The sequence below is a fragment of the Armigeres subalbatus genome, chromosome 1 (assembly GCF_024139115.2).
Source record: "Armigeres subalbatus isolate Guangzhou_Male chromosome 1, GZ_Asu_2, whole genome shotgun sequence".
Lineage (NCBI taxonomy): Eukaryota > Metazoa > Arthropoda > Insecta > Diptera > Culicidae > Armigeres > Armigeres subalbatus.
In genome coordinates, this window is record NC_085139.1 from 154109147 (window position 1) to 154123419 (window position 14273).

Here is a 14273-nt window from a genome sequence, read left to right on the forward strand (position 1 = left end):
AGTGGACAAGGTAATAAATAGTCAATTCAATAGTACATCACCGCCGTAATAGGTTGTTTATATACAGAACATTTACCTATTTCAATATAATATGTGCAATTTGTTCTTAAAGAACACATTGCTCATGTCTCTCTTAGTTTTCGAATTACAGGAAGCCATATGTGTAATGCAAAATCTTCGCACATATTCATCTACACTCGGCGTTTTCAATGCCAGCAATAACAGACTGTTAATAATATTGACAAACTCCCCAGCAAAATTACGTCACCGTTCAAGGTGATCGGAGGCCGTTGCTGTCGCTGTAGATGGAATGAAGGTAGGCAGACCGATGACAACAAACGAGCCGGTCGATCGTTTTACTTTTTTAATTCCTATTCATCGAACAAGATATTCAAACAAGTCGTCCATAATGGGGCACAAGACTAGTTACGGGTATGGGATCAATTTTCGTTACATGTCCAAAACTCAAACATAACCAACAATACACACTCCTCGGTAGGAAGGGAGCTGAAAAGACGTTGAAGTCTGATACCAGAGAAGTCCATCTCGTCTGCTTTGTCTGCAAGGTATAGAAAGATCGCGTCGACAAAGAACTGCCTTCAGTAACTGTTTTGATTGCCCGGGGATATTTGGTTGTCGAATCATGCCTCTCTGAAAAAAAGAATGGAGGTGCGAAAACTTTGCTCTTCTCAAACAATCTGATTATTGTGAGAAAATTTACTGCTGTTATAAATGATGCGATCAGAAAAATATTCTCTTGTCATGTACGGTTAGCAGAAATCCATGCACTAAAGTCTATCATATGGTTCATACGAAGTTGCGTTTGCGGTAAGAGGTAGGTCGACAAATTAGCAACAATTTTTCATGGTCACTCTTCATTGGGTTGTGAACGAATGAGGAATGTTTATTTATTCACATATATTAGTACAAACTGAGCAGGCCATTCCTTATCCGTAGACAATTTATATGGTGTCTCCATCAATCCGAGGCGAATGGTTCCGTGAGTTGCTTCGATGAAAGCGAATTAATAAATTAATCACACTAACGTAAGTTGAAGAATTCTTTGAATAGCTAAGTATACAATAATTGCAAGTATACACATTAGCGTGAGACGAATAACAAATATACTACTGATTCATAATATCCAATCTTCCTGATATTTGAGGATTGATTAAAATTAACCAATTGTTTCCTGTTTTACTGATGAATGGAAATACCTTCACTTACCTTGTTGATGGAGCCCAAGAAAAATATCATCCCAATTAGCAACGATGTCGTTTTCAATCCGCTGAGCTGCCATGGCGGGCAAACGCAACCGTAGTTCTTCGAGTCCCCCATCATCCCCGCCTGCATCGCGTGGAGCACTCTTCAATTCGGTTTACTCTTTTCTCAGCCGTCCTCGAAGTACCAAATCAAATTTCTCTTTTCCGACGATCTACACTCACAATTCAATTTTTCTTTGCCACCTCGGATCCCCCAACCTTCATCACTTTTCCACCACTAAACGCGATTAGATCGTTGTCACGTCGCCTGCTTGGATTCTCACATGTTGTTGGACGGCGTAAGATCACATGACACTGTGGACGAAAGAAGAAGAAGAACAGCAAAATGAAATAACTGTCAGTTTTATTCTCCAATAAAGCTTAAGACGGATCTCCATCGGCGAATCTATGAGTAGGCTAGCGTTTCAAGTGGTATTCTCGACAATTATAAATCCGTGACCATGAGTGTCAATTGAAGGCGCGAAGAAGTTATATGAAAAGTGCGCCGATGTATTGATCAGTTGCGTTCTATTCCATTCTCTTTCAAACTAAGACAGTGATTGTTCTTTGGCGAAGTAGGATGTTTTTTAATATTTTTTTTGCTATATGTTCCGTGTTTTAACTACTGACTTCATTAGTTGGTGTCTTTAGTTTTAGGAGACTACCACTAAATCTTTCTCTTTAATGTATGTACTTTACAAAAAGTTTACCAAATATGTTCGCCATAAATAAAATAGATCCACATTCTGTACAATTTATTTAGAACATGTTCAACTCAAAAACAAACAAAAAGGTGATATTTGACTTTTATTATTGTTTTGCGCAGTAATTTAATCTTAAACTCTGATCTTCAAAATTGTCTAGGCATCTCAGACAATGGGCTTTCTGTTCCGTTATGAACTTTGGGAACATCAAAAAAGGCTCTGATGACTGACCGCTGGCTGACTGATCTCTCTTCCGCTAGCTGCCTATATTTAGGTAATGGTCAGTATTAAGAGGCGCGATAGCAAATAAAAGAACAGAGCAGAGGTAAAACGTAACAATTTGGCTGTCCCAGATGTTGGATATTAAATTAGAGTATTTTAATTTAACTGACGATGGAAAATCGTGATGACCCTTTCAAAAGAAATTGATGAATGGAATGCACTCATCACTGAGCAGGAATGTTATTTTTTATAGGTTGAACGAACGCCAACGGGCAAGATTGATGATGAACCAGAGTGAGTTAATATTTTGGTCTGCCACACAAAGAGGCATTTTTCGCACTTTTGAAACGAAGGCTACATGAAATAGGCATGTTCCTTCTTTTTATGAATTGCAATAGAGAAAGTTTAATGCAAGAGGGCATAAGTTTTTTTTTCTACTTTATTATCGTGCTTTTTTAATTCTAGATTGAGTTCAACACCGAGAGGGATAGAAAACTTAGCTTCGAGAAAACGTCCAGACTAAAAAAAGGTCATTGTCTTTGAATTATCACATTTGATTGACGTAGAAATTGCGTGATTACTTTTGCCAAACTTAAAGTAAACTCGAAATAATCGTTTTGAAACGAGCTTAAATAAAATGATAGCGGCAATTGTATCGTATTTTGATAGCAAATTAATTTCGTAACCCAATGATAACTTTGAAAAGCTGGCAAAGTTTTCAATTTATTACAATGAATAAACTAGGGGTTAAAACGGCTTTGGCAGGTTTTGTTCTATTATTGGGAGGGGGGTTTTTATGCTGACTATGCTCAAATTTGGCCTAAACATTCTTTGCATATCAAAAAATATTGTGGCCAAATTTCATAAAATTTGGTCGACAAACCCCCTGACAATAATATAACAAAACCTGCCAAAGCCGTCTTTCCCCCTATATCTCTTTCAAACATGTAATATTTTATGAACTATTATTTCATCTTAAAAAGGTAACAAAAGGACAGGATTATCTTTCGAAAGCAACTGTCATTTTAAAAAGTACTATGATGATGGTCACAACTTTTGTCATTTCCAATAGCAAATTATGTGACATTAAATATTACCCATTAAACCTTAAAATGAGTGAGGTGTTTGGCGCAAACGCACGGCAAAGAAAAAATAATTGTGCGGCTCTCCGGGCCTTCTAGCAAAACGTGTTGCGTACGATTGAATGAGATATGCAAAATTCGACTGCTCTTCTTTATTAATTTCGCTTGTTACACACTTGGTCGATGTCAGTGATTTCAACGTTAGGAAGTCACGAACTTTGTCCAATTGTTCGTGACGGGTATTTTCAATAGTTGTCGATTTTTTTGGGCAATCGTTTTGAAAACTCAATAAACTTAACGCTTAAAAATCCATCTACAATATCATAAAAAAATTCAAATATGTTTCTAATTAACTAAAAAACTAACGTTAATTCAGGCGATAATACCGTTCTAATTTGCGCTTTTTTTGGCATTCCCTTTATGTGCATTACTTTCCGTGTAAATTTCAACAACTTTTTCTAACTGTGTAGATACCTATTATGTTTATGCGTGCACGTGAGGTCCATACTTCCTAGGTTGTTTGAAAACGTATTTTTTATTCGAATATTAAAAAAGTAGAAGAAGACCCTCAATTGAACGTAGGATTATTTAAAGTGTAAAAAAAATAATTCTGAATTGCTGAATATGTTTACTGACGCTGATCTAAGGCTGCTGTAACCGCTATCGAATTCACCTTTGCGACTGAACTGCAATCATCAGGCATACAATGCAGTTTTTCTGTATCAATCATTATTAGAGAACAATAATGTGTGTTTTTCACTAGACGTGATGATTTATTTGATCATTATTTGCCATTGTGTTTTGTAATTTGGAGAAAATTTATTTACCTTTCTCTTATAAGAATATAATAGCGATCCAAACAAGGATCGATTTATTTCCAATAATGCACATTTCCTATAACTAACCGATACTGATGCCAAACCAGCCACTCGATTAAATTTAATACCATGGACGTCATCCATGCGAATACATTTTTGCAGCATGCTCCTTCGATGAGCGCTCGTGATTCTGCTAGCGACGGCAATTTTCTGTCTCGGCTAAACTCTTTCTTGTGATATGGAAATGCTAATATCATCTTCCAAACTTGGACGTACATGTTCATGATAGAATTAGAGGCGAAAGTATAGAATTGATAGTTCCGTTAGGATACGGCAGGCATGAAGAATGTTTTTATAGAAGTCGATTTGAAAGCGAGCGGAGGGCAATATTTGTGATGGCACATATCACACGACCTTCCTTCTGCCAAGCTCCCGTATGAAGGGGGAGGGAAGAATATCAGTGTGGAAGCTGATATATCTCCACTGGCTGGCTTTTTCTTGTGTAAAATGATGGCTCTCAAAAGAACCTGTGAGAGGGTGCTTTATAACCCCGTCGTACATACGTAATGCATAGTATTTAAGCATTCCTCGATACATCCCTGATCTACGCGTATCAAAGCAGGCGTTGCTTTGAACGATAAAGAGTCGTCCTCTTTGGTGTTTGAACTGCCGGGCGAGCAGGTTGTGTGCCCACACTTAAGTGCTGTTGCAGTTAAATTAGTTACTGGGCAAAGAAAAACTACAGGTAGGTTTACGTTTTCGAAAACTGATTCGCAATGATACGGAGCCACTGGTGCTGGTTTCTCACAGTTGGAACCCGAGCGACCCAGGGCTACTGTTTTTTGATTTGCACGGGGGAGTTTTCCGGGAGCAAGTTTGCTCACTGGTTCGATCCGACAAAAAGGTACGGAGCCACTGGTGCTGGTTTCTCACAGTTGGAGAAAACCCGAGCGACCCAGGGCTACTGTTTTTTTATTTGCACGGGGGAGTTTTCCGGGAGCAAGTTTGCTCACTGGTTCGATCCGGCAAAAAGGTACGGAGCCACTGGTGCTGGTTTCTCACAGTTAGCGAAAACCCGAGCGACACAGGGTCACTGTTTTTTTATTTGCACGGGGGAGTTTTCCGGGAGCAAGTTTGCTCACTGATTCGATCCGACAAAAAGGTACGGAGCCACTGGTGCTGGTTTCTCACAGTTGGAGAAAACCCGAGCTCCCTCGGGAATCCCTCCGGAAGTTCCCCCGGGAATTTCTTTGGGAAGTTCCCCCGGGAATTTCTTTCGGAAGTTCCCCCGGGAATTTCTTTCGGAAGTTCCCCCGGGAATTCCCCCGGGAATTTCTTTGGGAAGTTCTCCCGGGAATTCCTCCGGAAGTTCCCCCGGGAATTCTTCTGGAAGTTCTCCCGGGAATTCCTCCGGAAGTTTCCCCGGGAATTCCTCCGGAAGTTTCCCCGGGAATTCCTCCGGAAGTTTCCCCGGGAATTCCTCCGGAAGTTCCCCCGGGAATTCCTCCGGAAGTTCCCCCGGGAATTCCTCCGGAAGTTCCCCGGAAATTCCTCCGGAAGCTCCCCCGGGAATTCCTCCAAAAGTTTCTCTGAAAACTTCCGAAGGAATTCCCGGAGGAACTTCCGGAGGAATTCCTGGAGGAACTTCCAGATGAATTCCTGGCGGAACTTCCGGAGGAATTCCTGGAGGAACTTTCGGAGGAACTTCCGGAGGAATTCCTGGAGGAACTTCCGGAGGAATTCCTGGAGGAACTTCCGGAGGAATTCCTGGAGGAACTTCCGGAGGAATTCCTGGAGGAACTTCCGAAGGAATTCCTGGAGGAACTTCTGAAGGAATTCCTGGAGGAACTTTCGAAGACAATTCCTGGAGGAAATTCCGAAGAAATTGCTACAATGGAACTTCCGAACGAATCCCTGGAGGAACTTCCGAAGGAATTCCTGGAGGAACTTACTTTATTTTTCTTCTTAGTCTTATCTATCTTATTTGTCTTATTTGTCTAATTTATCTTATTTGTCCTATTTGTTTTACTTACACCAGCACCACTGTTATCACACAAATACTTTTCAAAGCTTGTGTGGAAACCTTGTACAGAAATCCTCTCACGATATTTTCTAATGTTGTTCTAGAAACGGCTCATGTTTTCATTTTTCAAAACCAGCTGGAGTTTGTTTATTTTGATTTCCTCGTTGCGTGATTGGTCGGCGCTGCTGCTGTTCTCTCGCCGAACCACTGCATGAGTGATAAATTTCTTCCCCATTGTTGACAATTCCTTTTGTTCTCCGTTTACGGCAAATTCTCAAGCAATTGTAAACTGCATAATGATGAAATAATTTTGGCGACACTGACAGCGTCATTCTGGCGGGCTGAATTGGCCAAATGTCTCTCTCAGAGAGTGCTACCACGTGCTTTTTTAACGGAAAACCCTTCCCTCAGACCTTAAGAAATGGCACAGACTGGAGTGCGCCAATTACCGAGAAATAGCCCTCCTTAATTCGGCGTACAAAATTATGCCCCGTATTCTGTTCAACAGATTGAGACCGCGTGAAGAGTCCTTTGTCGGCGAATACCAAGCAGGTTTGCCGATCAACGACGGATCAAATGTTTACCCTGAGACAAATCCTTGATAAATTCCGGGAGTACAACTTGCAGACACATCATCCGTTTATTGATTTCAAGGCGGCGTACGATTCGGTGAAACGGAATGAATTATGGCAAATTATGCCTGAACATGGTTTTCCGGCGAAACTGATACGGCTGATTCGTATAACGTTGGACGGATCGAAATCAAGTGTAAGGGTTGCGGATGAAATATTGACGTCATTTGTTACCTTAGATGGATTAAAGCAGGGTGATGCACTCTCGAATCTACTGTTCAATATAGCGCAAAGAAGCAGTACCATTATCACAAAATCGCATATGCTCCTGTTATTTGCGGACGATATCGATATTATCGGAATTGATCGCCGTGCCGTGGAAAAGGCTTTTGTGCCTTTTAAGAGGGACACAGCGAGGATTGGACTCACGATCAATACCAGCAAAACGAAGTATATGGTCGCTGGCAATCAACGTGGGTTCATTAGTGGTGGTGGTAGCGAAATGGTGCTGGATGGTGAAAAATTTGAAGTGGTTGAAGAATTTGTGTATCTTGGAACATTAGTGACGTGCGATGATGATGTTACCCGCGAGGTGAAAAGGCGTATTGCAGCTGCAAATAGGGCTTATCATGGACTTCGTAACCAGCTTAAGTCCCGTGGTCTGCAAACGAAAACAAAACTCGCGCTATATACTACTCTGATTCTTCCGGTGGCTTTATACGGCCATGAGACATGGACGTTGAAGGAGGCTGATCGGAGAGCTCTCGGAGTGTTTGAGCGTAAGGTGCTGCGGACAATACTCGGCGGAAAACTGGAGAACGTTATCTGGCGGCGTCGCATGAATCACGAATTGTACCAGGTGTATAAAGGGCTGGATATTATTAAGCTTATACAACACGGCAGACTACGGTGGGCTGGTCACGTTGTTCGTATGCCGGAAGAACGTCAAGCGAAGATAATATTTAGTAGAGAACCCGGAAGAGGCCGCAGGCTTCGTGGAAGGCCGCGTACACGATGGCTTTTTGCAATTGAAGAGGACCTGAGGGCGCTCAATGTTCAGGGCGACTGGAAGCGATTGGCCCAGGATCGAGTCCAGTGGAGAAGGATACTCCATTCGGCGTAGGTTCATCGAAGAGCTGTAGCCCATCAAGTATCAAGTAAGTACAATGCGAATAAATTTTTGGAACGTTTCCGTTGCTACCGACTCCAAGCGATTATGATTTGTACTTTGAAGAAACTGCCTTGACAGTGGTTTTGCACGGCAGCTCTGACATCGAACGGACGAAAGGCGGAGCCAGCGAGCCACCGGAAGGATGGGGCCTCGAGCTTCATTGCAATCGAATATTGGCAAGGCATGGTCCAGTTTTCGCGATCAATCGGCAGATCGACTGGAATGAAGCACCGAGCAACCAAACATCATGGCTCCAGGGCTTTCAGAAATCGCTCTCAATAGATGTCGAACAACGATAAAAGGATGGAATCATTACACTGCCCATGATTGCATATTTGTAACATATGCATTTTGGTTGATTTTGTAAATCGTTTGTCAATCCTCCTCACAAAATCAATAATTTCCAGCTAACCACAGATAAGCAAGATAGTAAATCCTATTTTACTGTTGTGGGATTAGATCCATTAAATTGAGCATTCTGAACGATTCACAGGCTTTTTACAAAATTAACTAAAATGCGAGTGTTACAAATATACGATCATGGGCAGTACAAGTCATGAAAACAAGTTTATCGAACTTGTATACAAGTGCAAAAAAAAACAAAACGAGAAAGGCAGTGCCCACCGAGGAGTGATGATAAAACGCATTGTTCTCGCTCATTTTGTGTTGGGGATCATTTTTTTCGCACAGCTGTGTAAAACAAGTTAAAATGCATCATCAGAACCAGTGCCCCCACGTTTGGAACTTTTTTAAAAGAATTTATTATGATGTATAGCCCCTCGAATCAGTTCATCATGATAGTTTCAGAAAGTCTTTCACGGTATGCTACATATCGTAAATGTATACAATACATAGATGATAAGTGAGATATTTTTTAATTCTCTATTGTATTCAATCCCTGCATTGCATCAAAACCCGGCGGCAAAAAGGCAGCGAAAATGCGGCAGTGACGATGGCTGTAATGGCGGCTGCAACGGGCCAGCGGCAGCAAGGCTCAGAGGAACATCATCATGGGCGACAAGAAACCGAATCGGAAACCACGGAGGAAGGAAAACCTTCTTCTTATTGGCATTGGCATTACATCCCCCATTGGGACAGCTTAGTGTTCATTAAGCACTTCCACAGTTATTAACTGCAAGGTTTCTAAGCCAAGTTACCATTTTTGCATTCGTATATCATGAGGCTAACACGATGATACTTTTATGCCCAGGGAAGTCGAGACAATTTCCAAACCGAAAATTGCCTAGACCGGCACCGGGAATCGAACCCAGCCACCCTCAGCATGGTCTTGCTTTCTAGCCGCGCATCTTACCGCACGGCTAAGGAGGACCCACACAAGGAAAACCTTGCCATCTACATTTGCTAGGTATTGAAGCAGGTCCACTTGGACGCTGGCGTCTCGTCAAAGGTAATGAGCATTATGGACAGCTTCGTAAACGACATCTTCGAGCGCATCACGGTTAAGGATTTCCGTCTGGCGCACTACAACAAACGCTCATTGAACACCAGCCGCGAGTTTCAGACCACGAGTTTCAGACCACGAGTTTCCATCTTCTGCTGCCGGGCGAGCTTGCCAAGCACGCCTTCTCAGAAGGAACCCAAGCCGCCATTAAGCACACCTGCGAACGAGGACGTAGATCCATTATAGCCCAGTTGCACAATTTTGATGTCTGTACTTACGATGTACGTTCGGGATTAATTCTTAACAGTGCTTGGCAAAATCAATTTTTTCAATAGATTGGCGCTTTTAACCCATTGTTTTCAATAGTTTGGCAAAATCTTAAAGAGTTTGTCGATCGATTGATACCACAATCTCCTAAATCGTATGAAAGACAACTGGGATATTAGCCCTTCCTGACCACTTTTCGTGACGGTCACAAATTCGATTCTACAGAATGACCCCCTATCTTCCCGAAGGACGTAATCCTGCGACAAAAAATAAAAAGGCTCTTGAATTCGTAGTAGTCTCGGATTTGGATATTTTTGTTTTACATCCTGCATCTAACCCTACTCCTTAGACATAGTGTAAAAAACAGTACCAATGCAGGATAAAAAACAGTAGCATGACGTCACAATCTTGCCTATTTTGTTTTATAAATACAAATCTGTTTGGTTGAATTTACTTGCAATTCAATGTGAGTTTAATATTAATAAGCTTTGCATTTCTTATAGGAATCCTGGTGAAATTCTCTGGAATCATGATCAATCTTGTTTTATTCACTTTTATTATAATTGTGGATGTAGAAAAAACACATAAACTTTGAATGAATTTGCTTGCAAGTTATTGTAAGTTTCATATTATGAAATTCCTGTAGGAATTCTTATCAAATTTCTGGAGTCATATTTCAATCTTGTTAAAATCCTGTTAGAGTCATTTTGGCATATTGCGAGGATCCTTTTCCTATAAGTCAATGTGAATCCAATATGATGTCTATGTGAGTTTCATAGGGGAGGAGAAGACCGCAAGCTGTCATCGAGAGAAAATCATCAAAATTGAAAGAATTTTAAAACCACTCATAATAGACATAAAGATCTCGATTTTATATATTTTTTTGAATAAGCAGTTGATGCTTAAGATTGTGGAATTTCTAACCCCACAAACCTAAAATCGTACGACCAAAAAATTTTATAACTTTCTAGAGGCATTTTAATCCTCATTTTTTATATCATGCCATGTCAAATTTCCATGATTCTACTTTTTCTCGAGACTTTTCCAGGTGGCAGCACTGATGAAGAAACCGCCCCATGAAATTTATTTTAAATTTATTGTGATTGCTTTTATTTTCCGATGGCCTATTTCCACCCGAAGACAACCACCGATGCCAGGAAGACGACTCCACCTGGATCCTACGTATCGTACCCATCAACACATGGGCCGAGGCCTACTTCCTATCCGAGAGAATGCGTGAGACCAGACATTTTTCGTTGTTGCAAATTCCATGAAAGTGAACCAACATATTACTGATAAGCTTTACCTCTCTGATCAATCTGTCTCCAAAATATATTTTCATACCAATATAAACTTGTGTATCGAAATATATTCAGGTATACTGTGTTATTTAGAGATTGCCACCCAGTGTAGTATGACAAATGAATCCTTGTTCGTTTAATTAATTTTTAACATGTTGTAAAACACATTAACAAGAAAACCTTACAACACTTAGCAAAATGTTTATACATGAAGAGCAGGAAATAATTCTATGTTCTACACATCTAAAACAACCCAGAACAATGTCAAGCTGATGTACGATAAATTATCCGCCCTTCCCTCTACGATTTTCATTTGTCTTCACGAAGTGGTCAAACACTTGTGAAGTACAAACCACTATCAATGAACAGTACCAGCGGTAATGCCTATTTGCGCTCATTGTCGTGTTATGCTTCGCTGCCTAAAAAACGCATAGAGCAGCACACAAGCACATACGATCCTAGCTCGACTTCCCTTCGTCTGTGGTACCTAAACATGGCTAATAACGGCTTGGCATCATATGTCGGCACATTCACATGGCGAGCAGTAACCACCTCAAAGCAGAATAGTTTCACTTTCAGTTTCAATCGGAATCGTATTATCCTTCTTCCATATAAACTACTCGATACCTTTTTTATCTAGCCTATGCAGATAGAAGGTAGCAAACTCGATCACAACAACTCATCTCATTTTGAACCTCATTGTTTTTTGATCGTTATTCTTCCATAACAGAGGTGAGATGGCGCTCAGCGACCTACGTTCGCTATTTAGTTAGTGTGTCTCCATGGTGACTGCTCGCTGGCATGAACTGGTTGCCCAGTTGTGATGTAATATATTTATCAAAACAAAACAAAACTACATCAGGTCTCTAGCCATCATTCAACTTGCCTTTTTCATTTCACCATATACGGGGTCAGTTCCACGACGTGAGTATGTGTGCAAATATGCGACACCAACAACTCAGTGCTTTCTGGAACGCAACGCAATCTCTGGGGCTTTTTGAAGGTTTTGACGACATGCGTAAGTACAGTAACCGGTACTGAAAGCTAACCATGAATCGTCCATTCTTGACTTCGTAAAGAAAATAGTGTACTGGGCAGCCGTTATGGAAATATTTTTATGCATTTTGAGCAACGTTTGTTTGATTCATAAACTTTTATAGATTCAATGGAATAAATACGATATTTAATCGAATCTTCAAATCTGTGTAACTAAGATAAACTTAACAAAAACGTGTCGGTATTTTATGACTGCCGTTCAAACATTTGGGTCGAAGTAGGCCATCGGGTCGTTTATAGTGCCCGACACTGTACTTGGTGACCATCAGTGGCATGATGTCGACATGATGATGCAGCGGTATGCATCACAGATAGACATACAAAACATTTCAATCCGTTCGTTTATTTTTCTTGGTAGTATGAATAGCTAAATAATATTGCAGTTTAGTGCGAGCACATCTACACAACTTCTATGTTCAGGGTTTTAGGGAGGCCTAGACAATTTTAACACCTACACCATGGTTTACATTTTAGTAACACGATTAAATCCCCGATAGGAAGTACTGTGATGTCCTTCTCGAATTTATAAAAAAATATATTTATTTATTCCATAAACGCACGATTATTTAGAACTGAATACTACAAAGAGTAGATAAAATAATTGAAATAGAATATTGACTGTTTGTCTATGAACCTTATATTTCTCCATCGCAGAGAGCTGCGGAATGGTGTTGTATCATGTATGGATGCGATGTGGTCTTACTCGCGTTGGGTTCGTCGCTTGTGAACTGCAATCACCGGCGACCAGTGAATCTAACTGCGATCTTCTGCGGGGATCATGCTGTGTTAGCTGATGAATGGTGTGACTGGACTATCGATTTGGAATACTGTTAATTTCACACCCACCAAATTCATATTCACAAAATCATTTCTGTGACTTCATTCAGAAATGTTTATCTTATGACAGTTACATTCTGTCTTATATAATCTTAAAATTCAAATAAAAAACTGTTACCGTATTTTCCAAGTTCTAAAGAACTGAGGTTTACGCCAGTTTTTTATGCAGATTCAGAATATTTCAAAAATTGAATTAATAAACAAATTCACGCATAAATTCATTTGAATAAATTTGCATGCTACTTTCATAAACAAATATCATAGGATAACCTAAAAGGCATTTAGTTTGGTTAAGCACCTACCACAAGTAGGTGCATTAGGTGAATTCGAACGTGTTTCAGTGGTATAGTGCACAGCGAAAGCTCGAGATGTTAAGTATAACTTACATGCGTACCTGAGTTTCTCTTTCTTTGATACTGTAATACATATTGTATTCGCTAATCTGGACTAAGACGTGAGTTTTTCGTTTCCTCAAAACTAACATTAATATGTAATAACACAAATGAAAAACAAACATGTGTGTGATTTAACTGCTTAATGAACGTAGGACTTAAAAATGGATTTAAAGAGGCGTAATATGAGGGTGGCTGGGTTCGATTCCCGGTGTCGGTTTAGGCAATTTTCGCGTTGGAAATTGTCTCGACTTCCCTAGGCATAAAATTATCATCGTGTTAGCCTCATGTTATACGAATGCAAAAAATGGTAATTTGGCTTAGAAACCTCGCGGTTAACAACTGTGGATGTGAAAAAATCACGATACTAAAGTCTAAAAAAAAACTGGATGTGCTAAATGAACACTAAGCTGCGAGGCGGCAATGTCCCCAGTGGGGGATGTAATGACAATAATAAGAAGAAGAATATGTCTAAATCTATCACATAATTTAATTTGCACAAATAATCGACCACATCAGCAAAGATCAAAACAGTATTATAATTAGTTTTAAAAAAGATAAATTAACTGTAATTTTCAACTCCCACGGCAGATTTCAACCAAATTGTGTACACATATCCACCACTATAAGGAGAGTATTATATCATATAATTTATATGGGAGGATAATTTGGAAAAGGGGAAGGTCTGGAGGGAGGGGTATTGTTCAGAAAACGGACAACTCAGTGTATTTAACTTCTGAACTACTAGACCGATTCCAACCAAATTTGGTTCACACATTCTCTGTTCTGATGAGAAGATTATATGGGGATGGGGGTTTTAGATTAAAAAAAAGGGGAGTAGGGAGGGACACTGATTAGAAAACGAACAATCCGGTATAGGTTCTGAACTCCAGAACTGACTACTCCCCAATTTGGTAAACATATTCTTTTATAAGTAGGAAAGTAACCAGGTGTAGTGGGAACCTCTTGAATTTGGAACCAATCAAATTTGGGACACACCCCCAATGTGACAATTTTCATGCCTGTTAGATTTATTTAATTCTTATAGCGAATTTATGAAAGCAGTCACCATGGCTAGTTGCTCAGATTTATTGGCGATCTTATTGCTATCAATAAACCTCTAATAAATCTGTTCGAAAAGCTTCAAACGTCAAATGCCGACTG

The 14273-nt window shown here is 40.1% G+C and overlaps 2 protein-coding genes across 3 annotated transcripts in view; one reads left to right on the forward strand and one right to left on the reverse strand.

Annotated features, from left to right (window-relative positions):
- Positions 1–14273, forward strand: part of LOC134205317 (synapsin) — a 278521-nt gene that overhangs the window by 105548 nt on the left and 158700 nt on the right. The window lies entirely within an intron of this gene.
- The window catches only part of LOC134205319 (uncharacterized), a 109326-nt gene that overhangs the window by 85531 nt on the left and 9522 nt on the right, over positions 1–14273 (reverse strand). For both annotated transcript variants that reach the window (XM_062680473.1, XM_062680472.1), the window contains exon 2: positions 1228–1577. In XM_062680473.1, coding sequence (XP_062536457.1) covers positions 1228–1353 — 126 coding nt within the window. In that variant the 5' untranslated portion in view covers positions 1354–1577. The remainder of the gene's footprint in view (positions 1–1227; positions 1578–14273) is intronic.